At 42.2% G+C, this 25,589-nt stretch overlaps 1 protein-coding gene across 4 annotated transcripts in view; it reads right to left on the bottom strand.

Moving 5' to 3' along the window:
• SHANK2 (SH3 and multiple ankyrin repeat domains 2) overlaps positions 1–25,589 on the bottom strand; it is a 530,251-nt gene that overhangs the window by 418,652 nt on the left and 86,010 nt on the right. For all 4 annotated transcript variants that reach the window (XM_040328114.1, XM_040328117.1, XM_040328115.1 and 1 more), the window contains one exon: positions 665–731. In XM_040328114.1, the coding sequence (XP_040184048.1) occupies positions 665–731 (67 nt within the window). The remainder of the gene's footprint in view (positions 1–664; positions 732–25,589) is intronic.

Raw genomic sequence — 25,589 nt, 5'->3', positions numbered from 1 at the left:
AGTGGGTGCTGATGCACTGCACCAAAAAGTACATATTGTGCATTGTGGTGTGATGGATTTTAAAGAGTATTGTTCATTTACTATCTGCCTAACGTCTCTGTGAATGGTTGTATATCTGTTTGCTTGAAAATTCTCAATGAAACTTCATGGAACTAAAAAAGAGTACAGGTCCAGTTTTTGTATCTTCACTGTGGTTAGCAGATCCTTCAAATGATTGGGCTGCTTTAGCACAAGTTAACAGAACAGGCAGATGTAAAGAGGCCCTCATCGAGTATCTCACCAAAAATGTAACTCCTATCGCTAGGATTCCTGAAATACGACTTGCATCTCAGTGCTGACTTTTGGAAAAAGAGTTAAACCAATCACACAGACTAATAAATTCGATTTTTGGGCCATTTTGCCATATTGCAAGGAAGCACTTTTCAATTTTTGGACACTTTTAGAAAATCACCCTGTCCAGAGATTGAAACGGAAAGTTAATTTTTAATATAAATAAATGTAAAAAAAATGGCTTATGTAGCAATTATATTTCCCAAATCCAATTTTTAGCATGTGTATTATTTCACTGAAGGGGCTCTAGGGTAAGGAGAATATGTTACTTTGGCCATTACTGCACTAGTCAAGATTACAAACAGGCATGCAACTTCTGATTTTGCTTACTTACCAATATCAGTTTCCTTATGGTTTTTAACGAACTCAGCAAGCTCAAAATTTCCAGCAATTATAGCAACCTGCAACAGTAAAATATATGATTAACCAACAGCTTTTTATTTTTGTTTTATAAAATAAACAGCATTATTATTTTTATACCAAACCAACGTTTAAAGTGTTGCCTATACAGAAAAGGTATAATATGTTTTTGTTAGACAGTAATAATTTATTAAGTAGAATACATGTTTTGATACACTATTTTTATGGCAAAACTGTATATAAAGTCAAAGCAGTTTCTATTTCCATGTAATTGCTCTATTTAACACTGCAGGTAAAATGCACAGATAATTAAAAAAATGCATTGGCCCGGATTCACAGACATCGGCGCACATTTATGCCGCCATAGCGTATCTCCTTTACGCTACGCCGACGCAGCGCAGAGAGGCAAGCATTGAATTCACAAAGCCAATGCTGCCAAAACTGCGCTGGGTTTCCAAGGCGTAAGTCGGCGTAAGTGGGTGTGAGCCATGCTAATGAGGCGTGACCCCATGCAAATGATGAGCCGAGCGCCAGACAGATACGTATAACGAACGGCGCATGCGCCGTCCCGTGGACGCATCCCAGTGCGCATGCTCAGAATCACGTCGCTTCACTGCCTACTGCGTGAACGTATCCTACGCCCAGCCATATTCACGTACAGCGTAAACTACGTAAAATAGGCAGGCTTGTGTTCCCTGGTGCAGCCCTTTGCATGGATGCTGCTGAGTTACACCTCCTTTATGGGGCTTAACTTTACACCGGATGTACAACTTACGCGCATCTCCCTCATTTGCATATTTGAATAGAAAATCAATGGGAGCGCCAAATGCGTCCAGCGTAAATATGCGCCCACTCTACGCTGGCGTAGGCAAGTTACGTTGGTGGAATGAAGCCTGTTTTTAGGCGTATCTTAGTTTTGTGGGCCCGGCGCACAGTGCATATTTGCACTTACGCGGCGTATCTGGAGATACGTCGGCGCAAGTGCTTTGTGAATCCGGGCCATTGTTTTTAGTTGGTACCATCCTCACTAAGGAATGCTGTGCATTGTGAGAGAATGGAGCAGACTCATTTTAGGAATGATTCTAAGATTCTAAGGGATTTATTACAAATACTTTACCATGGCATAGAAAACATACTGAAATGCTTCACAAATGCATCAAAAAATGTATTTTCAAATACATTAAACATGAACAAGCCTTAAAGTCCTATATATAGTAATGATAATGGTATACAACCAACACTTGATGTCACAACAGGCACTATGTATACAGTTTTAGCTTATTGCACAGCTTCTTCTGTTGCCCAAAAACCCGGGGCATTATTTTACAGAAGTCTTAACTGGCATCAGGGTTCATGAGCCCTAGTCCGCCAATTGCATAGCCTCACCGGACATTTGATATAGGCAGCAAAGGTGTATTGGTGCACTACTGATAATTATAGGTAAAAAAAGTACCAAGCATGCACACAAGTGTAATGCAATAATTGTGCAACACTTGCAACTAGAATTTTATGCATGTATACACATATGCATGTTTCTGTACCTTTATGAGTATTTATGCCAGGTCTAAGTGAATATTTTACTCACAACCTTTCTGACTATAAAATGTTAGTAAATGATTATGTACATGTGCCTATGTAAGGATCCTTCCTCAGCTTACCTATATATTACACAATGTATTATGCTTGGTTTAGGGATGTGCAAATTATCAGAAAAATATTCAGGAGGTTAAGACTTCAAACCACTTATTTAATAAAAGCAAGGGAAAGCACCTTCAATTTTTTTGTTTGTTCCTTTAAACAAGTTTATATAAAGTGAATCAATGCCTAAATGTTAACTTAAAGTTAAAGTGGTTGTAAACCCACTTTTTTCACTTTTACCTACAGGTAAGCCTATAATAAGGCTTACCTGTAGGTATACAGAATATCTCCTAAACCTGTACTATTTAGGAGATATTCCCCTCGCAATGCGCCGCTGATTGCAGCGGCGCATGCGCAGGGGGGGAATCCACGGCGAAAGGACCGGCAGCCGCCGGACCTTGCCGAATTTAAATCGCACGCCATCGCCGCTTCAGCCAATCACAGCGCTGGAGCGGCGATACCCGGAAGACACGCCGGAGCAAGATGACATCTCGCTCGGCGTGGACCAGGTAAGTGTTCTTCACCCCGTTCCGAGGTAAGTATTTCAAAATCAGCCAGTATGCAGTGCATACTAGCTGATTATGCCTTTTGCCTTGCAGGTTTGAAAAAAAAAAAAAAAGTTTATGCGGTTTACAACCGCTTTAAGTTAAAGGCAAGGGAAAACACCTTATAGATTTTTAAAGGAAGAGAACATTTATTTAAAGTGAATCAATGCCTAAATATTAACCTAAAGCGAAGTTCCACCCAAAAATGGAACTTGCGCTCTTCGGATTCCTCCCTCCCACAGGTATCTGCTCTCACTTCCGGGTATAGGTCGCCACATCCAGCGCCTTTTCCGTCCTCCCCACTCCCGCTGTCTTCTGGATCCCAGAAGACAGCAGGGACCAGTGGTATCGCACAGCGCGCATGCACAGTAGGGAACCAGGAAGTGAAACCGAAGATGGCAGCGGCAGCACCAGAGAGCCGAGGGACATATCGGCTTCGGGTGCCGACATCGCAGGCGCCCAGGACAGGTAAGTGTCCATATATTAAAAGTCAGCAGCTGCAGTATTTGTAGCTGCTGACTTTTTTTTTTTTTGGCGGAACTCTGCTTTAAAGTCAAGTAAAGTTAACAAGGAAGAACAATAGGCATGCTTAAATACCTTTCCCTTCACTTTACCACTACTTTGTGATTCATCCCTGGTTCACATTAATGCAATCCACATTGCAATCGAATTGCATCCATGCAATCTGCTGTGGGTGTCAATGTTTAATCAACAACACCCTGAAACAGCACACAAAACGCAGTGTGATTGAACACCCACCGCGATGCGGTTCAGGTGCAGGAAAAAAAGGGCCTTGCACTATTTTGGTGCGGATACGATGCTATTTGAGCCATACAAATGTATGGCTTAAATTGCACCGCACTGATATCGCATGTGATGTGCACAGGAGTGCGGTGCAAATCACATACGGTGTCACGCAACGTACAAGTGTGAACCCTTTCTTAACATATCTTGCTGGGTTAGATAAAGTGAGCTTATCATTATCTTATCATTCCTGGTGCGAGTGTGGCTCCTCTTTCCCATCCGTACTAGCTCTGCGTTTAATGGCCTAGGACTTTTCTCTCACAGAACCTTTGCCAAAAGGGATGAGTCAACTAATGTTAACTGTGCTCCTTCCAATTAGTTAAGATTATATGACCAAATGTCTACGTTATTGGTTAAGTGACTGGAAACCTAGGTGACAACAGCAGAACAAAGATGTCATCTTTTACCTATGTCACCTACTGTCGCTACACTCTACTGTGCTGGCAGTGGAAAGACATTGGTGAATGCAGAAAATTAAAGCGGTTGTATACCCTGATATTTTTTTTTTTTACACCTGTAAAGGAAAAAACATAATGAGCTAGTATGCACCGCATACTAGCTCATTATGAAATACTTACCTTAAAACAAGGTGAAGAGAACTTACCTGGTCCACGCCGAGCGAGATGTCATCTTGCTCCGGCGTGTCTTCTGGGTATCCCTGCTCCAGCGCTGTGATTGGTTGGAGCAGCGATGACGCGCGGGAGACTTCAATTCGGCAAGGTCCGGCAGCTGCCAGTCCTTTAGCCGAGGATCCCCACAGCGCATGCGCTGCTGCAATCAGCGGCGCATTGCGGGGGGAATATCTACTAAACCGTACAGGTTTAGGAGATATTCTTTATACCTACAGGTAAGCCTTATTATAGGTTTACCTGTAGGTAAAAGTAAAAAAGTGGGGTATACAACCACTTTAAGGGCACATACTGTAGTATATTTACGTACAGGTAAGTGAATTATTTTTATTTTTTTTATTCATACAAGGTTAATCTGTTGTTTTTATCTTTCCGCAGTTTCAATGATACATTTATATGATGGCAACCATGTTTGCTCTATTTATGCGCATGGAGGCTCTTTTCTGCTTGGTAGTGCAGCTAAATTATTCCGGATTCTGATTATCTCAAAGCAAGAAAGACATACAGGCTACCACTAGAGGGAGCATTTGGAGATCTGTATAAGAAATGTATTGCGAGTGAAAAAAAAATCACAGCAGATATAATAAATTAATTTAAAACTTCACACCAATAATCTAAACCTATAACTAAAGTACTATGTGTTTCCTTCCAAAAAAAAAAACCCCCTGGGGCTCCTGATAATTGTTATGGTAAAGCATCATTACAAGTGTAAACACACACATGTATTTTCCAGCCGAGCCTTCATTGAATTGTCACTGGTATTATACATTGACAAATACACAGTTCATAATACTAATCAGCCATATTTTGTCAACTTGACAGTGAATCCTTGTTGGTTTCCATTCAGCCCTGTAAATGATTTGATATTCACATGACATTTTTCCATTGTGACGGCCCACAAGTGCTAATCAAGGCTTCAAGTAAAAAAAAAAAAAAAACACTCTGGCAGAATGCATTGAATCGGGGGATAATGAGCTCCCTCAATGAACCACAGCCTGCAACATCAGAGAATGGCCTGACAGCGTTAAATACTGAAATGTTGGGAAATAAAACAAACATCTGCTTGGATCGCTAACTCTGAGTTCTCTGTAGCTAGCTGGTTCAGTGACATTTATTCCAGGCACACGAGGCTTCTGCAAACTCCAAGATATGCTTCAATTCTGCAAATTCTTTGCATACAGGTCATTCAAATTGGTATCTTGTGTTTGGGGACACAAATAGTATATACAGTAAAACCTTGGATTGCGAGCATAATTCGTTCCTGGAAGCATGCTTGTAATCCAAAGCACTTGTATATCAAAGCAAATTTTCCCATAGAGATAATGGAAACTCAAATGATTCGTTCCACAACCATTTATTCATAAGTCCTTCAATTTATAGTCCATATAAAAAGATTATAGCAATGTGATAGGCTGTGTAACCATAAAATGTCCATCCACAAATGGAAGCCTCCACAAGGGGATTAGAAGCAAAATCCAGCAGGAGCTACAGAGTATTAAAGAGAAGAGAGGCGCTTCTAATGCCCCGTACACACCATCACTTTATGTGATGAAAAAAAATGACGTTTTTAAAAACGTCACTTTAATTGACTGTGTGTGGGGGAAAATGTCGTTTTATGTCTTCTAAAAAACGACCAAAAAAAATTGAAGCATGCTTCAATTTTATGTGTCGTTTTTCAAAACGTCAACTTTTACTTCACAGAAATTGACCGTGTTTAAAACGACGTTTTTTCACCCGCGCATGCCCAGAAGCTACTTATGAAGCGAGCTTCAATGGAAAAACGTGGTGGAACGTAACCTCGCTTTGCTAGAACATTGTGAGAAAAACGATGATGTGTAGGCAACTTCGTCTTTGAAAATTGAAGTTTCAAAAACGTCATTTTTTACTTCACAGAAAATGTCGTTTTTTTTTCATCACATAAAGTGATGGTGTGTACGGGGCATCAGTGTAGCAATATTGTTACATTTAATGAACATTTAGCAACTCTAAGCACATCTAAGTATGAGGCATCCGGAGTAAAGCGATCCACATAGACCGTCCTCCTCACCGCCAGGCGCTCACCACTGTCAGTCTGCAATTGTGACCGGAAAGACTACCCTGCAGTAGAGCGATCTGAAAGCGAGGCTTGAACCGCTCGTGGAAGGGACCACCAATGGCATTGCGGAGGATGGTCTATGTGGGCAGATTTCCCCCGGATGCCTGCATACTTAGATGTGCCTGTTTTAATCATCAACCATGTGAGTTTCTAAATGTTGTACCTTCATTAAATGTAACCATATTGCTACACTTAGAGGTGCCTCTTTTCTATTTTATACTCAGTTGTGACATGACGCTACTCTTATATCAAGACATCGCTTGTATATCAAGTCAAAATTTATTAAAAAATTGTGCTTGTCTTGCAAACCAAGTTACTCTCCACTGTGCATATATCTCCACTCCTCTGCACCCTTCTCCAACTGTGTAACCAATCTTTATTTTACCAAGGTTCTCTGTGCAACCCATATCCACTTCACTGCAGGACTCTTAAACTATTCACCCCTTTGCAATTGTGCGGCCACTCCACACCCTATATCTGTCCAACCACACTCAACTTCTTTGCAACGTTCTTGAACTGTATAACCTTCTCTACCTCTACTTCCAACTATGGAACCATTCTGTATCTCTCCATAGGTTCCTACAACACCCAACCCTCCGCATCTCTACACCCTATGGTTAAATGCTTACTCCCACCAAACCTTTGCTCCTTATTTCCTTTAACCCATTCTTTACTACTGCCTCCAGCCATAACCTGTAAAAAAACATTCACTATTGCCACTTAAAGGAAATATATGGTTATAAAACACACTTTAATTTTGTAACATCAGCATTGTAATAGCAAAACAAACAATGATTATTTTTGACGATCCAATAAAGACTTACTTGAAAAATCGAATTTCATGTTGTGAGTTCTGCCTGCCTGCTGGTCATTTCTTTTCACAACTTTAATAATTACCTGAGGGTCCTCTCTGTTGTTTACTTTCAATTTCTAAGGACTACATATTACATGGTACCTTGCTGCTTGCAAGCAGTAATTCCTGTGCTTACTCCACCACTTAAAACCCCTCTTCACAGCACCTCTGTAGTTCAGAGGGCAGGCTCTGTGAATTATGTGACACAGCAGTGCCTATCAACAAGGCAAAGTGAATACGTGTCACAGTATTCAAACTAGTAAATGTTTGGGGCACTTCATAAAGTACATTTCAAACTTCAAGTTTGCCCAGATTAATACAAGTTGGCTAGAAATAATTGAAATAAAATATAAAAATGAATATCTGATTTTACATTTTGACTATAGATACCCTTTATGTGATAAAGCGGAAGGGGGTTGAGATGAGTTCTTCCCATCTGAATCTCTGCAATGCAGAATCTCTGCAACACAGCTTAATACTTTGCGGATAATATGAATAATTTACTACATGGCCTAGAAAATTAACCATGGAGTAAACTTCTAAGGACTAAACAAAATGCATTAAAGTGTCCTATAGAGGAGGAAAAGTGAATATCCCCTGTGCTGTTACACTTGTTGTATTAGAGTATAACACAATGCATAGTCATGCTTTATGTTCATATTACTGTAAATTGAGGATTTATATAGTTAATTCCTTAAAGCGGAGGTTCACCCAAAAATCCACTTTTTGACATTAGCTGTAGCATACTGCTAACATCTGCAGTATGCTGTTTTTTTTTTTTTTTTTTACTTGTACTTATCGTTATATGAGCCCTTGTTTTCCAGCTCTGAGCGGGAAATCCTGCGGGGAATGGGCGTTTCTAAGCGAAGAGGAGTTGATTGACAGCTGCTAAGGCACGTCTTGGCCTCTGTTTAATCGTCAACTGCCATGATGCTGCACATGTGACCAGTTATGACACCAGCCATTGGATGGTTTGACAGTTTGGTTGAGAGCACAACCAATGTGACAGTTAGCATGCCCGGCATGCCAGGAATGTAACTGCTTTTTCAAACTGTTAAATTTATGGATTTACTTCCGCTTTAAGGATGCTGGAAAGTTCATTTTGAGGGTGAACCTCCGCTTTAAGTCATTGTTATTGACTTATGTACAGTTGGTTAATATATTGCCATCTTGTGGTTGTTTTGGTTATTGCACCAACTTTTTCTGTGTTCCCTCCCATTTTTGTGATGTATTTCCCATTACTTCACTTCCGCCACTTCTGTCTAGGTCTCATGTAATTTGCTTGCATCCATTACCATGTTTTGACTTGCAACCTAACTTTGACCTAACTTTACCACTCTCAAAACCTAATTTCCAACGTTTACAAACTATGGGCCAAATCCTCAAAAGAGATACGACGGAGTAACTGCTGTTACTCCGTCGTATCCCTGGTCCTAACTATGGAACTGATCCACAGAATCAGTTTTCCATAGTTAGGGAGAAGATCCGGCATGTGTAATTGAATTACACTGTCGGATCTTAGGATGCAGTACCGCATCCGCCGCTGGGGGCATTTCGTGTCGAAATGCCGCCTCGGGTATGCAAATTAGCACTTACGGAGATCCACAAAGCTTTTCAGCTTCGTTTTTTCTCCGTAAGTATTAAGTTGCATGTGTAAAATTAGGGCTGCTTTTACAAGGTGTAAAGTTAGTACACCATGTAAAAGCAGACCCTTCTGTCTAGCGACGCGTTTTTTTTTCGAATTTGAATTATTTTTTTCGCGCCGTATCTTTTTTTTTTTCCCGACGCAACTTTATTGACCCGTCGCAGTCCACAAAGCCCGGCGTAACATAATTTCGCGCTATGCACGTCGGGAAAATGACGTCACGAGCATGCGCAGTATGGCCGGCGCGGGAGCGCGCCTCATTTAAATGGGAATCGCCCCCATGAAATGAGGAACGCCTTGCGCCGGCGAAATTTAAGTTACACGGCCAGAAATTTCTAGGTAAGTGCTTTGTGGATCGGGCACTTAGGTAGAAATTTTAAGGCAGTGTAACTTAAATTAGAATTTCGCCGTTACGCCGGGTCTTTGTGGATTTGGCCCTATGCTCTGTATACACTCCCTGATTTTCTCCTAAAGTTTTCCATATGGCATGGAAGGACTGCAGTTTAATGTTAGGCTGTGGGAAAAGGATTTGTAATAGCCGTCTATCTAGTCCTGAGATTTACACTGCTCTGCCACACAACACAGTTCTGCTTGGCAGGGGTGGGAACCTGATCTTTGTCTGCTGCAGTTTTACTTTCAACTTATAGGTTCCTTACCCATCCCAGCCTGTGACTAGACAGTGGAAGGAGAAGCAGCACACTGATTACCTAATTTCTCTGCCACTCTGCTCCCTCTTTCCTATCAGCATGCTTCTTGCACTGCAACACACTTCATTTACTCATTGTGCTGTTTCTCCTTCAACTTCTCGGAGCTCTGTTGTACAGTAAAGGGCACGCGGTTAATACCAAGTTAAATTCAGGGAACTTGCACTGCTTGCACCGAAAACAATTTATTTGATGGTATATTAGTTGCAGAACTGAATGGAGTTCTATGATCTACTGCAGCTGAATCTAGAGTGCTCTTCACACATAGGCTGTGCATGCAGCTCTTTCTATGACTGACAAATCACGTTCATCCTATTAAACCAGATTTGTGTCTGGGGACGGGGAAGAATATCTTGGTACTAAAAATCTGTTACAACTGACTTTCTGCATTGTCATGAGACAACAAAAATCCTAAAGTTGGTGTGCTTCAGAATATTTTATCTGAATCATAACCAAATAAGTATAAGAGGTTTTTCAGATCCTGAGATTAAAGTGGGCGTAAACTCCCATGTATGATCTTTACCTATAGGTAAGCCTATAATAAGGCTTACCTATAGGGTACAGTAAATATCTCCTAGACAGGCATCGTCTAGGAGAGATATTTACTTTAGATGCAGTCGGTGATGTCATCGGCCCATGTGCTCTGAAGGAACGGTATACCCATGCCGCAAACAGTGACATCATTGCAGACTCAGCCATTCAGATCGCAGAAGTCCACAAACCCAGAAAGAAGACCGGGTACAGATGGAAGTGTCTTCAGCTGTAACATTGTGCCACTGGAGGGCTTTGTTTTCAGGTAAGTTTTATAATGCATACTAGTACATTATGACTTAAACTGCCCTGGGCCCAATTTTTTTTTAATATTTTGATGCGGTTTACTATCGCTTTAACAACACAAAAAGGGACTGAGTGGACTGTATGCTAAACCCTGAGCAGATAGGCTGTGTTCCCTATATGCCTTTCAAGGCTTCATTTTCAGTTTTGACCTTTAAATGCTCATGGGACGAAACATTAATTTCAGAAAGTCAGAAAAATGACACAAAGATATGTCCTTTTAAGTGATGTATTACCCTTACCATATCTATACTACAGCAGCCAAGGGCAGGTGAGAAATGCTGGCATAAGTCACATAAATAGTCAATCATATGGCTCCAAGAAGTCCTGCTCTTTCCAACAAAGCTGCAATGTCTTCTAATTGATGTATTGCTGCAGTTGCAAAATGCCTCAGTCACAAAAAACATGGTACAAGTGTGATGCGAAAACCTTCAACACAAGGTGAGGGATCTTTTTTTCAGCCATATGACTGATTCTCAGATCTGATTGGACTCAACTGAAAATAATTTACTTATTAAGGAAAGTTCCTAATCTCAGTGTGTAAGCCTTGTGAACCAGGCATTCAGTGTGTAGAGAAAGTGGAGTCCCTACCTTCTGTCCACCAGTTTTTACATCTGCCTCTTGGTGGGTCCACAAAATCTGTTCAATCTTTCAAGGATGCCAGCTAGGGGAACTGCCATTAGATCCTTGAATATTTGAAGAATGTCTTTGGGCAAACTGCTATCAGCTCTTTGTATACCTTAGTAAGGAATGTCTATGGGAGAACTACCATTAACTCCTTGTTTATCTTGGGATGGAATATCTATGGGGGAACTGCCATTAACTCCTCAGATATCATAGGAGGGAACTTCTATGGGGGAACTGCCATTACCTCCTCGTATATCATAGGAAGGGACCTCTATGGGGGAACTGTCATCAGCTTCCTGTGCATCTTAGGAAGGTACTTTTATGGGGGAACTGCCATTTGCTCCCTGTATATCATCAGAAGGAACTTCTATTAGGGGACTGCCATAAGCTCCTGGTACTGCCTTCAGCTCCTTGTATATCTTAGGAAGGTACTTCTATGGGGGAACTACCATTAGCTCCCTGTATATCATAAGAAGGAACTTCGATAGGGGAACTGCCATTGGCTCCTGATACTGCCTTCAGCTCCTTGTATATCTTAGGAAGGGATTTCTAAGGGGGAACTGTCATCAGCTCCTTGTATATCTTAAAAAGGAACCACTATGGGGGAACTGCTATCAGCTCCTTGTGTATCCTAGTAACTTCAGCAATTACAGCTCTACGCATGAAAACCCAGTCCCACCTACCTGCAGAAGTCATAACAGGGTCTTACTCTCCATGTTTTGTCTTCTAATTATTTTATATTATGGAGAACAAAGCAGGGGGAGTGAGTCAATTGCATGGCATGGAAGGACTGCAGTTTAATGTTAGGCTGTGGGAAAAGGATTTGTAATAGCCGTCTATCTAGTCCTGAGATTTACACTGCTCTGCCACACAACACAGTTCTGCTTGGCAGGGGTGGGAACCTGATCTTTGTCTGCTGCAGTTTTACTTTCAACTTATAGGTTCCTTACCCATCCCAGCCTGTGACTAGACAGTGGAAGGAGAAGCAGCACACTGATTACCTAATTTCTCTGCCACTCTGCTCCCTCTTTCCTATCAGCATGCTTCTTGCACTGCAACACACTTCATTTACTCATTGTGCTGTTTCTCCTTCAACTTCTCGGAGCTCTGTTGTACAGTAAAGGGCACGCGGTTAATACCAAGTTAAATTCAGGGAACTTGCACTGCTTGCACCGAAAACAATTTATTTGATGGTATATTAGTTGCAGAACTGAATGGAGTTCTATGATCTACTGCAGCTGAATCTAGAGTGCTCTTCACACATAGGCTGTGCATGCAGCTCTTTCTATGACTGACAAATCACGTTCATCCTATTAAACCAGATTTGTGTCTGGGGACGGGGAAGAATATCTTGGTACTAAAAATCTGTTACAACTGACTTTCTGCATTGTCATGAGACAACAAAAATCCTAAAGTTGGTGTGCTTCAGAATATTTTATCTGAATCATAACCAAATAAGTATAAGAGGTTTTTCAGATCCTGAGATTAAAGTGGGCGTAAACTCCCATGTATGATCTTTACCTATAGGTAAGCCTATAATAAGGCTTACCTATAGGGTACAGTAAATATCTCCTAGACAGGCATCGTCTAGGAGAGATATTTACTTTAGATGCAGTCGGTGATGTCATCGGCCCATGTGCTCTGAAGGAACGGTATACCCATGCCGCAAACAGTGACATCATTGCAGACTCAGCCATTCAGATCGCAGAAGTCCACAAACCCAGAAAGAAGACCGGGTACAGATGGAAGTGTCTTCAGCTGTAACATTGTGCCACTGGAGGGCTTTGTTTTCAGGTAAGTTTTATAATGCATACTAGTACATTATGACTTAAACTGCCCTGGGCCCAATTTTTTTTTAATATTTTGATGCGGTTTACTATCGCTTTAACAACACAAAAAGGGACTGAGTGGACTGTATGCTAAACCCTGAGCAGATAGGCTGTGTTCCCTATATGCCTTTCAAGGCTTCATTTTCAGTTTTGACCTTTAAATGCTCATGGGACGAAACATTAATTTCAGAAAGTCAGAAAAATGACACAAAGATATGTCCTTTTAAGTGATGTATTACCCTTACCATATCTATACTACAGCAGCCAAGGGCAGGTGAGAAATGCTGGCATAAGTCACATAAATAGTCAATCATATGGCTCCAAGAAGTCCTGCTCTTTCCAACAAAGCTGCAATGTCTTCTAATTGATGTATTGCTGCAGTTGCAAAATGCCTCAGTCACAAAAAACATGGTACAAGTGTGATGCGAAAACCTTCAACACAAGGTGAGGGATCTTTTTTTCAGCCATATGACTGATTCTCAGATCTGATTGGACTCAACTGAAAATAATTTACTTATTAAGGAAAGTTCCTAATCTCAGTGTGTAAGCCTTGTGAACCAGGCATTCAGTGTGTAGAGAAAGTGGAGTCCCTACCTTCTGTCCACCAGTTTTTACATCTGCCTCTTGGTGGGTCCACAAAATCTGTTCAATCTTTCAAGGATGCCAGCTAGGGGAACTGCCATTAGATCCTTGAATATTTGAAGAATGTCTTTGGGCAAACTGCTATCAGCTCTTTGTATACCTTAGTAAGGAATGTCTATGGGAGAACTACCATTAACTCCTTGTTTATCTTGGGATGGAATATCTATGGGGGAACTGCCATTAACTCCTCAGATATCATAGGAGGGAACTTCTATGGGGGAACTGCCATTACCTCCTCGTATATCATAGGAAGGGACCTCTATGGGGGAACTGTCATCAGCTTCCTGTGCATCTTAGGAAGGTACTTTTATGGGGGAACTGCCATTTGCTCCCTGTATATCATCAGAAGGAACTTCTATTAGGGGACTGCCATAAGCTCCTGGTACTGCCTTCAGCTCCTTGTATATCTTAGGAAGGTACTTCTATGGGGGAACTACCATTAGCTCCCTGTATATCATAAGAAGGAACTTCGATAGGGGAACTGCCATTGGCTCCTGATACTGCCTTCAGCTCCTTGTATATCTTAGGAAGGGATTTCTAAGGGGGAACTGTCATCAGCTCCTTGTATATCTTAAAAAGGAACCACTATGGGGGAACTGCTATCAGCTCCTTGTGTATCCTAGTAACTTCAGCAATTACAGCTCTACGCATGAAAACCCAGTCCCACCTACCTGCAGAAGTCATAACAGGGTCTTACTCTCCATGTTTTGTCTTCTAATTATTTTATATTATGGAGAACAAAGCAGGGGGAGTGAGTCAATTGAATTTGAGGCAGAGACCACCATGAGAAGATCACTGTTGGGGTCCCTAAGAAATAAAAGGAACCAATGGGCGTGATTTGCTAAAACTGGTGCACACAGAATCTGGTACATTTACCCATAGTAACCAATCAGCTTCTAACTTCTGCTTTTTCAATTAAGCTTTGACAATAATTAGCTGACTGGTTACCATTCACAGCTACACCAGATTCTGTGTGCACCAGTTTTAGTAAAACTCCCCCAATGTGTCACTCAATCTACCAGCTTCTATGCACAATTTAAATAATCTATTTTACGTGACCTTAGACCAACACACGTAAGCGATGCAAGAACGGCTCATTTCTGTCTATGTGCGTGTAAAAGTTGTAATTTTTTTCCTGATTGCTATCACACTGACCACAGCAAGAAAAACTGCCCCAAACATAACATTCTAGTTTCCTCAGAAAACCACAATGATTCTTAGAACCATCAGGTCATTTTTTATTAGACCTGCATCTGACTAGCAGCTCTATGCTGAAAATAAGAAAAGAAAAACAGTTTCAACTGCAGCCCACACATTGCGTAACTCTCAGCACACATGAAGCGAAGCGCAAGAATGCAGGAATGAGAAACAAGACTGCGGAACCCAATAACACAAATCCTGCTTCTTAATATAAGCAGAGGAAGCTGTCACTTAATTACCTCTTAATTTGTTAAGTGTATCATGGACGAAGCACTTCTAAATTAATTTAAGAATCAGAATTCTGCAATCACAAGTAATAAATTAGCGGCAAACTGCTACAACAGAGAACAACCCTGGAAATATTTTGTTAGAGGCAGCTGTGAAAATGGGCAGAGGGGTCCTGCTGCCGCTTGGATTGACAGAATAATACACTGACACATACAGAATTCAAGCAGCAGCGTAATTACCTTCAGCTCTTCTTCCAGTCCTGGCTGATAGTGCTCATCTCATCCCTGACTATTCCCTGCCTCCGGTATCCTCCTCCGAAATATATGCTTGAGCTTGCTCCTGCTGCTATTGAGTGATTTGCCAATAATGGCCTGCTTACTTATTAAAAAAAAGTCTCTTAGCAACCATTTCTTAGATCTTAATGTGTAGCAGCTCCAAATATGAATCATTATTCCATCTGTGCTTTGACAGTGAGAAGACAATGATCTTAAAATAGTTCCTACATGTCAGGTGTGGTCACTTTTGTCAGTGATATCAGAGCAAGAGAACCTGTCTGGCACTGGAGACCTCGAGATGATGGAATTGTGCAGATGATGGAATGGATTGGTACATAGTATAGTGTTATGCAAATCTCTTGAGGTTTTGTGGAGCACACTACAACACGGCAAAAATGTATTTTATATTTTTAATTCATGCTGCCATTGCTAAAGTATTCAGCAGCGACAATCAGTAGATTTTCTTACAATCTCTAAAGCCTTTACAGAAAACAGCACAGTCCAGGATCACTGCATTGTATTGTGACTGGACCCTGCACGGCTATGCCCACGTCAAAAATTATTTCACATTACAACACCACTCTGGACCTTGAAAGGCTTCCTAAAAAAACTCTCCACTTTGTCATATTAATGAATTGCTGCATGACTCCTTTACTTGACAGATCCCCTTTAACCGCTTGCCGACCAGCCGCCGGTGGCAGGTCGGCTCTGCTGGGCGAGATCACGTATATCTACGTCATCTCGCCGAGCAGCCCCTGACACCGACACGTGTGCCCGGCGGGCGCGATCACCGCCGGGCACCCGCGATCGCTCGTTACAGAGCGAGAATCGGGAGCTGTGTGTAAACACACAGCTCCCGGTCCTGTCAGGGGGAGAAATGCCTGATTGTCTGTTCATACAATGTATGAACAGCGATCAGTCATTTACCCAAGTCAGTCCCACCCCCCCATCAGTTAGAACACACCCAGGGAACATACTTAACCCCTTCCTCACTCCCTAGTGTTAACCCTTTCCCTGCCAGTGGCATTTTTATAGTAATCAATGCATTTTTATAGCACTGATCGCTATAAAAATGCCAATGGTCCCAAAAATGTGTCAAAAGTGTCCGAAGTGTCCGCCATAATGTCGCAGTACCGATAAAAATCGCTGATCGCCGCCATTACTAGTAAAAAAAATAATAAAAATGCCATAAAACTATCCCCTATTTTGTAAACGCTATAACTTTTGCGCAAACCAATCAATAAACGCTTATTGCGTTTTTTTTTTACCAAAAATATGTAGAAGAATACGTATCGGCCTAAACTGTGGAAATTTTTTTTTTTTTTATATATATTTTTGGGGGATATTTATTACAGCAAAAAGTAAAAAATATTTATTTTTCAAAATTGTCGCTCTATTTTTGTTTAATAGCGCAAAAACTAAAAACCGTAGAGGTGATCAAATATCACCAAAAGAAAGCTCTATTTGTGGGGAAAAGAAGGACGCCAATTTTGTTTGGGAGCCACGTCGCACGACCACGCAATTGTCAGTTACAGCAACGCAGTGCCGAATCGCAAAAAGTGGCCTGGTCTTTGACCAGCAATATGGTCCGGGGGTTAAGTGGTTAAAGGGAACCTGATATGAGGAAAAAAAAGAAGATGGGGGCTGGCCTTCTGGCTTCAGTGCTTTGGAGTCACTGAACCAAAACAGGTATGCAGATGCTTCCTTGGCTGCATGCTTGTTCCAGATCTGTGAATATACTAAACCCAACAGAAGGGAACTAGTATTTTCAAGAGGAGCTGAAACTGCCCTTGTTGGTCAAACATTGATCCTAAAGCAGAAACCGCAGTAACTTCTTGGGTTAGATTGCTTCCCTCAATCACTCTGACCCAGTCTTTAATGACCTAGAACAGAGATCTCCAAACAACAGCCCTCTAGCTGTTGCAGAACTACACGTCCCATGAGGCATTGTAAAACTCTGACATTCACAGACATGACTGTAGAGCCATAGTTTGGAGACCCCTGGCCTAGAATCTCACTGTTATATTGTCATCTGCTTTTCTTTACACTACCTCTCATAAGCCCTGGAACGCTTGTCAGACAAGTTAAAATTCTATACTTGCACAACTACACATATGACTCAATAACTACTTCTGTCACATCACCTCTGTGCCATATTTGGACCCCTCTTCATCCCAATCCCCCTAAACAAGTGACAGATTTATAAGGGGGCAAAAAGAGAAATAGCCCCGAGCCCCTCTGCCAGGGGGAGCACCATACTTCCTTTTTTTTTTTTTTTTTTATAATTATAAAATTAGATTAATAAAAAAAAAAAATTAACAAAGCGTATGTGAGTGTCAGGATACAGAACAGTTAAAGTGATTGCAAAGTCTTGATTTTCTTAAATAAAGATAACAAACATGTTACACTTACCTGCTCTGTGCAGTGGATTTGCACAGAGCAGCCCAGATCCTTCTCTTCTCTGGTGCCTCTTATGTGCTCCTGGCCCCTCCCTGCTGTTGAGTCCTCCCACAGCAAGCAGCTTTCTATGGGGGCACCCAAGCCGAGCTGCAGCTTCATGTGTCCATTCAGACACGGTACTGCGGTGCAGCCAACCCCCTCTCTCTCCTGATTGGCTAATTGACTTTGATTGACAGCAGCGGGAGCCAATAGCGTTGCTGCTATGTCTCAGCCAATCAGGAGGGAGAGTTCCAGACGGCCGAGACACTCGTGGACATCGCTGGACAGAGATGGGTCTCTGGTAAGCAGGGCAGCCATCAGAAATTTTGGGGCCCCTTACAAAGCTTTAGGCCTGGACCCCCCTCTCCAGCCGTGCACGCTGAGAACCCGGGGGGGGGGGGCTGAGGTTGGGGGCGGTGCTGCCGAGTCATCTATCTCACCTCTCCAGCCGAGCACGCTGAGACCGGGGGGTGGGGCTGAGGTTGGGGGCTGTGCTGCCGAGTCATCTATCTCACCTCTCCAGCCGAGCACGCTGAGACCGGGGGAGGGGGGTTTGGGGGCGGGTGCTGCTGAGTCATCTATCTCACCTCTCCTCTCTCCAGCCGAGTACGCTGAGAACCAAAGGAAGTGTCATCTTTCCTCTCCTCTGTCCAGCCGCGAGCTGCAAACGAGGGGGCGGCCGGGCCCTTGGGGATATTTGGGGCCCCTTACAGGTGTAATGCCTGTACCCTCCTGATGGCGGCCCTGCTGGTAAGTATTAGGGGGGCTGCTGCACACAGAAGGCTTTTTATCTTAATGCACAGAATGCATTAAGATAAGAAACCTTCTGACTTTACAACCCCTTTATGCCTAAATTCAGAGGCAACGAAAGGAATGAGGGCTTCTGGTAGATGTTTTACATTTCAACTTACTATTTGAGATGTTTGTATTAACATGACCGCGTCAAGGAAATGTATTGCCTTGTTTATGAGCGACAAGTTAGTGGGACAAGGAAAACGTTAGAATTTTTTGGGAAAGTGCCAGGCTACAGCCCTGACCCCATTGTGTGGGAGTGAAGATAATGACCAGATTAAAAATTGGTTTAACTGGATCGACTTGTGTCTTTTTTCAACCAGACTAACTATGTAATTTATCGCAGTGAGAAACATGAGAGAGAAGCTCAACTCCCCGGCTTGACACTGACTAGGTCAAGGGGCGAATTCGACACTCCACACTCTCCAATAGGGTAAAACTTTGTTAGCAAATTTTTCCTGAAATTGCAAGATTGGTCAAATTCGGGCCAGGTGTGGCACTGGATCAGAATTTGGGCAGAATGACATAGCAGAGTGTCGGGAGAGAGTAGAAGATCTTCCCTTCTTTGATGTCTTGCACCGAGTGTAGTAGGGAAGTCAACTCCTGACCAGTAAGATTTTTTGGTGTCCTGAATGCTGTCATATAATTACATTTTTTTGTTGAAGCCCCCAAAGTCTAAATATAGCACTGCTCTCGCCCCAGACTTCAGCTTTTCCTGTCCAACCCCTATCAAACTACTTTAAAAAGAAAGCTTTTCTGAAAGTAACATAGAAGAAAGGTACTAATGGCATCCATCTGAAAATATGCCTTGCTGTCAAATTAACCCAGTGCCTTCAGTATATTCCAGTGACCAAGAACAAACATACAGCAAGCTTAGTCAGAACATCCGAGATTCTCCTCTGCCTAAAATTCTGCTCCTATTCCTAGAACTAACCCCACCAATCAAGCAGTTTGTATAGTCCATCAAAATGTATCTCTTCGAAGCTGACTCTTCAGCTATATCTGTAAAGGCTCGTACACACGGTCACACATCCAACAAACTTTCCCTTGGATTTTTTTCCTAATTGATTTGTCCGGTCACACCCATAGCATACACACGCTCAGACTTTTCTGCAAACTTTTCTAAAAAATACCCAACATCACGTGTTTTTTCTGCTCTTTACCGCCACCCTTTGGTTAACTTCTGCTATTATTGGTTGATTTTAACATTGGTTCTGAGCATGCGTATTTGCACTTTGTACAAAAGTTGGTTGGCTTGCTCTACACACGGTCAGACAAGGCACCATCAGACTTTTGTTGCCGAAAAGTTGGTCCGTTTGCAGACCCAACTTTTTGTTCGATGAAACCCGAAAATGTTGGTCTGATGGAGCGTACACACGGTCAGACAAATTAGAAAACTTGCAGATTTTGAAGTTGGTTGGCAAAAAGTGTGACCGTGTGTATGGGGCTTAAGCCAGTTAAAGACCTCCAGCCATAGCTTTTTCCCCTTACCTTGAATGATAAGTTCCTAGTTCTGAGAGTGGCCATTCGCATAGGGGACTATTTATAAATCTTTTCACATGAGATTCACACAACTTTTACCCAATCCAATTAGAAAAAGCGCGAGTATTAGGTAAAAATTGTGTAGATTTCAGAGACTGATCTAGGTCCAGATAACTGCAAACAAGCAATCCATCCTTGCTTAACCTGCCTGGCGGTGTTCCCGAGACTGACTCGGGGTTAGATTTTCCTGCTACGATCGGTAACCCCGAGTCAGACTCGGGCTCGCCTCGCTAGATCCACAGGCACTTTTTACTTACCTTGTCCCTGGATCCAGCGATGCCACCGCGCTGTGTGAGCGAGCGGGACCTCGCTCGATTCACATAGTGCCTCCGTGTGACGCCGATCTCCGTTCCCTGCGACGTTACGACGCACGGGGACGAAGAATGGCGCCAAATTCAAAAACGTAAACAAACACCTTACATACAGTATACTGTAATCTTATAGATTACAGTACTGTATGTAAAAAAAACACACCCCCCCTGTCCCTAGTGGTCTGCCCAGTGTCATGCATGTCATTTTATATAATAAAAACGTTTCTTTCTCCCTGCAAACTGTAGATTGTCCATAGCAACCAAAAGTGTCCCTTTATGTCAAAAATAGTTTTAGATCAGCTAAAAAACAGCGATAATAAATTATAATCACTTGCAGAATTGTGCGATAGCGATTTGTGGGGAAATTCGTCATAAAAAAAAAAAAATAATGACAGCAACAATTCTGCAACTGAGCAAATTTCAGTGATTTTAATTTGATTACATTATTGAATAATTTTTATTATAATTATATTATTATTTGTTATAATTATTTATAATTATTTATTATATTATAATTTATAATTTTGTTTTTAAAAAAATATGTCATACCCGGGATGCCTATTAGAATCTTGTTTGGTCAGATTTAAGTGAGTTATTTCTAAAAATTACAGACCTACAATATAAAACGCCAAATTTCCTTGCAAATAATGGTACCGCTTTCAGCATGTTTTTTCTGAAAGAATCATACCGCCAGGGAGGTTAAAGTGATGCAACACACACAGTACTGTTTTGCAGCACAATTAAAAACAATTGTTTATTTAATCTGCACACAGACAGTTCACCAAGCATTTAAAAGCAATCCGAAAAATTCCACCATTGCCAACTATTGTCTAAATTGATTGATAGTTCTTTGAATTGATTGAACTTAGCATATCTAGTTTGTGATTCTAGTTGCACTGAATACTAAATGATCATATCGATATGTCAAAAGTGAGGAGCCACCATTATATTGTAAGCTTGTCTAGTCAGGGGTCTCTTACCTTCCTAGGTTTTTAATCTATATATGATTGTGTGGAGTTTTTAAACTGTTCTTATTTATTATTTGATGCACAGCACTGTGTAATATGCTAATGCTTATAAATGAGGAATAACAGCCGCAGAGAATTCTTAAAGCAGTGTTCCAACCACAATTAGCATTTTTTAAATGTATGTCCTTTCATCATAATGCATTTTTATAATATAAATCCGGTCACTTACTATTTTACAATCCGCCACAGCCGCTCCGCATAGTTATTCAAAAAATATAGGCCCAGATTCTCAAAGGAGATCCAACGGCGTATCTCCAGATACGCCGTCATATCTCTGAGTCGGAGCCGTCGTATCTATGGGCCTGATTCTTAGAATCAGTTATGCATAGATTTTTATTAGATCCGACCAGCGTAAGTCTCTTACGCCGTCTGATCTTAACTGCATATTTACACTGGCCGCTAGGGGCGTGTACGCTAATTTACGCCTAGAAATATGTAAATCAGCTAGATACGCAAATTCATGAACGTACGCCCGGCCGACGCAGTACAGATACGCCGTTTACGCTAGGCTTTTCCCGGCGTAAAGTTACCAATGCTATATGAGGCGTAGATGCGGCGTACCAATGTTAAGTATGGACGTCGTTCCCGCGTCGAATTTTGGAAATTTTACGTTGTTTGCGTAAGTCGTCCGCGAATAGGGCTGGGCGTCATTTCCGTTCAACGTCAAAAGCATTGGCTTCGTGCGGGTTAATTTGAAGCATGCGCACTGGGATACTTTCACGGACGGCGCATGCGCCGTTCGTAAAAAGCGTCATTTACGTGGGGTCACATAAAATTTACATAACACACGCCCACATGTACCACATTTAAATTAGGCGGGCTTACGCCGGCCTATTTACGCTACGCCACCGCAACTTTCGTTTGAGAATACGGCACTTGCCTGTAAAAGTTGCGGAGGCGTAACGTAAATAGGATACGTTACGCCCGCACAAAGATACGCCATTCTACGTGAATCCGGGCCATAGTTTATAAAACTATGTCCACACCACCGTTGTCCTTTTGCTTGTGGGCATTGTGAAGCCCACAAGCACTTACTTCCTGGAAGTCTTGGATGGGGAGTGATAATTGGGTAGCGCACTGCATCCTGGGAAATGATGACACACATTTCCCAGGAGCATTAGAGGGAGATGATGTCAGGATCCTAGGTGATCAGATTTCATGGGCCTGCATAGCAAAAGGCATTTCCAGATGAGTAAAAAATAAATGTTCTTCTTTTTTTATTTTTTTTAGGTCTAATTAGCACAATAATGAAAAAAATAATTTTGGGATGGAAACTCCACTTTAAGGTCACTTATTTGCCATTCCATTAACCTTACAGAATGAGAGGACAGGAAAACGTATTCCTTGAAAAGCACATGGGGCCAGATTCACAGCGGAGATACGACGGAGCATCTCAGATACTCTGTCGTATCTCTCAGAGTATCTATGCGACTGATTCATAGAATCAGTTACGCATAGATAGCCCTAAGATCCGACAGGTGTAATTGTTTTACACTGTCGGATCTTAGGATGCAGTACCGCGGCCGCCGCTGGGGGGAGTTCGCATCGTAAACCAGCGTCGGGTATGCAAATTAGTAGTTACGGCGATCCACAACGGATTTTCGCGTTCGCTACGTCGCTTCTAGTCTAGTTTCCTGTCGCAAATTTAGTCGTCGTTTTGGGTGCCCTAACTTTACACAGCACACGTCGTTCCCGCGTCGAAATGTAAAAATTCACGTCGTTTGCGTAAGACGTCCGGGAATACGGAAGTACGCTACGCACGTCGACGTTCGAAAAAATTACGCCACTTCGCGCAAAGCACGGCGGGAATTTCGAAACGGAGCAAGCGCAGTAGGTCCGGCGCGGGAGCACGCCTAATTTAAATGGCACACGCCCATTTAAATTACACGGGCTTACGCGGGCTCTACGATACGTTACGCCGCCGCTAGTCTACGTGAATCTGGCCCATGGACTCCCCAAGTCACATGTCTACTGAATAAATACACTTTTCCTGGGCATTTACTATGAATGAAAGGAGGATCGCTTTGCTAGACTAGTTTGATTCATTGATGTCAGTCCACTCTGTGATAAAGTATGCATTTATGTTTTAGAATTCAGGTGTTATGGATGGGCTTATGTCAGAGCCAGCTTTTTATTATTCCACAGCGTGCTCTTGTCTGCTAATAGCTGCCTTTAATGTACACTTATTCCAGAATACACTCGAGCCTCGGAGAGGTGCTCTTGATCCAGTGTTGAGAGCAGAGAGAGAATTTTTTTATCATTAGAAGCAAATTCCAATCTGCAGACGATACTTAAAGACTATTTAATATATACATCAGAATTTTAACCACCAAGTACCTGACAGTTACTGGATACGGGGGCATTCAATTAAAAAAAAGGGTAAGTGCTAATCTACCAAACTCACTGACCATGGTCAGCTTACCTTTAGTAATTGCACTTGTGTCAATGGAAACTGAGGGCCAGATCCACAAAGAGCCGCCGTAACTTAAATATTCTGATTTAAGTTACACTGCCGCAAAATTTCTACCTAAGTGCCCGATCCACAAAGCACTTACCTAGAAATTTCTGGGCGTGTAACTTAAATTCCGCCGGCGCAAGGCGTTCCTCATTTCATGGGGGCGATTCCCATTTAAATGAGGCACGCTCCCGCGCCGGCCGTACTGCGCATGCTCGTGACGTCATTTTCCCGACGTGCATAGCGCGAAATTACGTTACGCCGGGCTTTGTGGATTGCGACGGGTCAATAAAGTTGCGTCGGGGGAAAAAAAAAATACGGCGCAAAAAAAAAATCAAATTCGAAAAAAAAAACGCGTCGCTAGACAGAAGGGTCTGCTTTTACATGGTGTACTAACTTTACACCATGTAAAAGCATTCCTAATTTTGCGTATGCAACTTAATACTTACGGAGAAAAAACTAAGCAGAAAAGCTTTGTGGATCTCCGTAAGTGCTAATTTGCATACCCGAGGCGGCATTTCGACACTAAATGCCCCCAGCGGCGGATGCGGATGCGATACTTCTCCCTAACTATGGAAAACTGATTCTGTGGATCAGTTCCATAGTTAGGACCAGGGATACGACGGAGTAACAACAGTTACTCAGTCGTATCTCTTTTGAGGATTTGGCCCTGGGTACCTACGATATGTTGTCAACAAATGACAATTTTTTCCTTACAAACAGGCTGGGGAAATTATAAAAATCTGAGGCCTTTCATTTATTTTAAAAATAAAAATCACTGTCCCTCTTCACTATGTCGTCTGAAGTAGCACTGAGCACCGACCACCTGCATTTATGTATTGAAGCTTAGATGCAGCGGCTGCAATAGTCTAAGAACTAGAGATGGGCTTGGGCATGTTAAAAATCCTCAGTGCCCGATCCCGCCAGGAAGCCAACACTGCACACCGCTAATCACAGGCAGAGAGATATTTCCCACCTGTGCATCTGCAAACTGGGAAATGTCTCACTGCCTGTGATTAGCCATGGTGGTGGCGCTTTACCGCCACCGCACCTCCCGCCCCAGTGTTAAAGGGGCCTAAGGCACCTAGAGAAGACTCAGGCCCCGTACACACGACCGAGTTTCTCTGCAGAATTCAGCCAGAAACTCGATCGGAGCCGTATTCTGCCGAGAAACCCGGTGGTGTGTACACTTTTGGCCGAAGAAGCCGACGAGGATCTCGTCGGGCCAAATAGAGAACATGTTCTCTATTTCCTCGTTAGTCAATGAGGAAACTTGGCTCGCCGAGATCCTCAGCGGCTTCACAAGGAACTTGACGAGCAAAACGATGTGTTTTGCCCGTCGAGTTCCTCGGACGTGTGTACGGGGCCTCACAGTACCAAGTTTTACAGACATATGCACGTATTACAAAATAATGCTGCCCTGGCCATACATAATGTGAAAGAGTCCTGAATAATTCTGTATCTATTTTGAAACAAATTGCTGTATGTGTAATATATTACCGCTACAGAGAAGTAGCCAAAGTAAAGCTTCACTAGGGTATACTTATTTGCCAATCATTATGCTGATAAGCTGACAATATAAACTTATGCCAAAGCACAAACGACATCAATGCTTTATTGATTGTACCACTAAGGACAAAACAATGAGATGAAAGTAAGCACTATATAAGCAACTTCAGTTAACACTTTCATACTGCGCTATCCATGCATTCTTCCAAATCATCATCACTATACACTGCTACCATGGAAACGGCGCCCTAATGTTTTACCATTTTAAAGTGCAG

This window comes from Rana temporaria, chromosome 11, assembly GCF_905171775.1.
Source record: "Rana temporaria chromosome 11, aRanTem1.1, whole genome shotgun sequence".
In the NCBI taxonomy this organism is placed as follows: Eukaryota; Metazoa; Chordata; class Amphibia; order Anura; family Ranidae; genus Rana; species Rana temporaria.
Note: the sequence above shows the minus strand (reverse complement) of the source record. Positions and strands in the feature narration are given on the sequence as shown.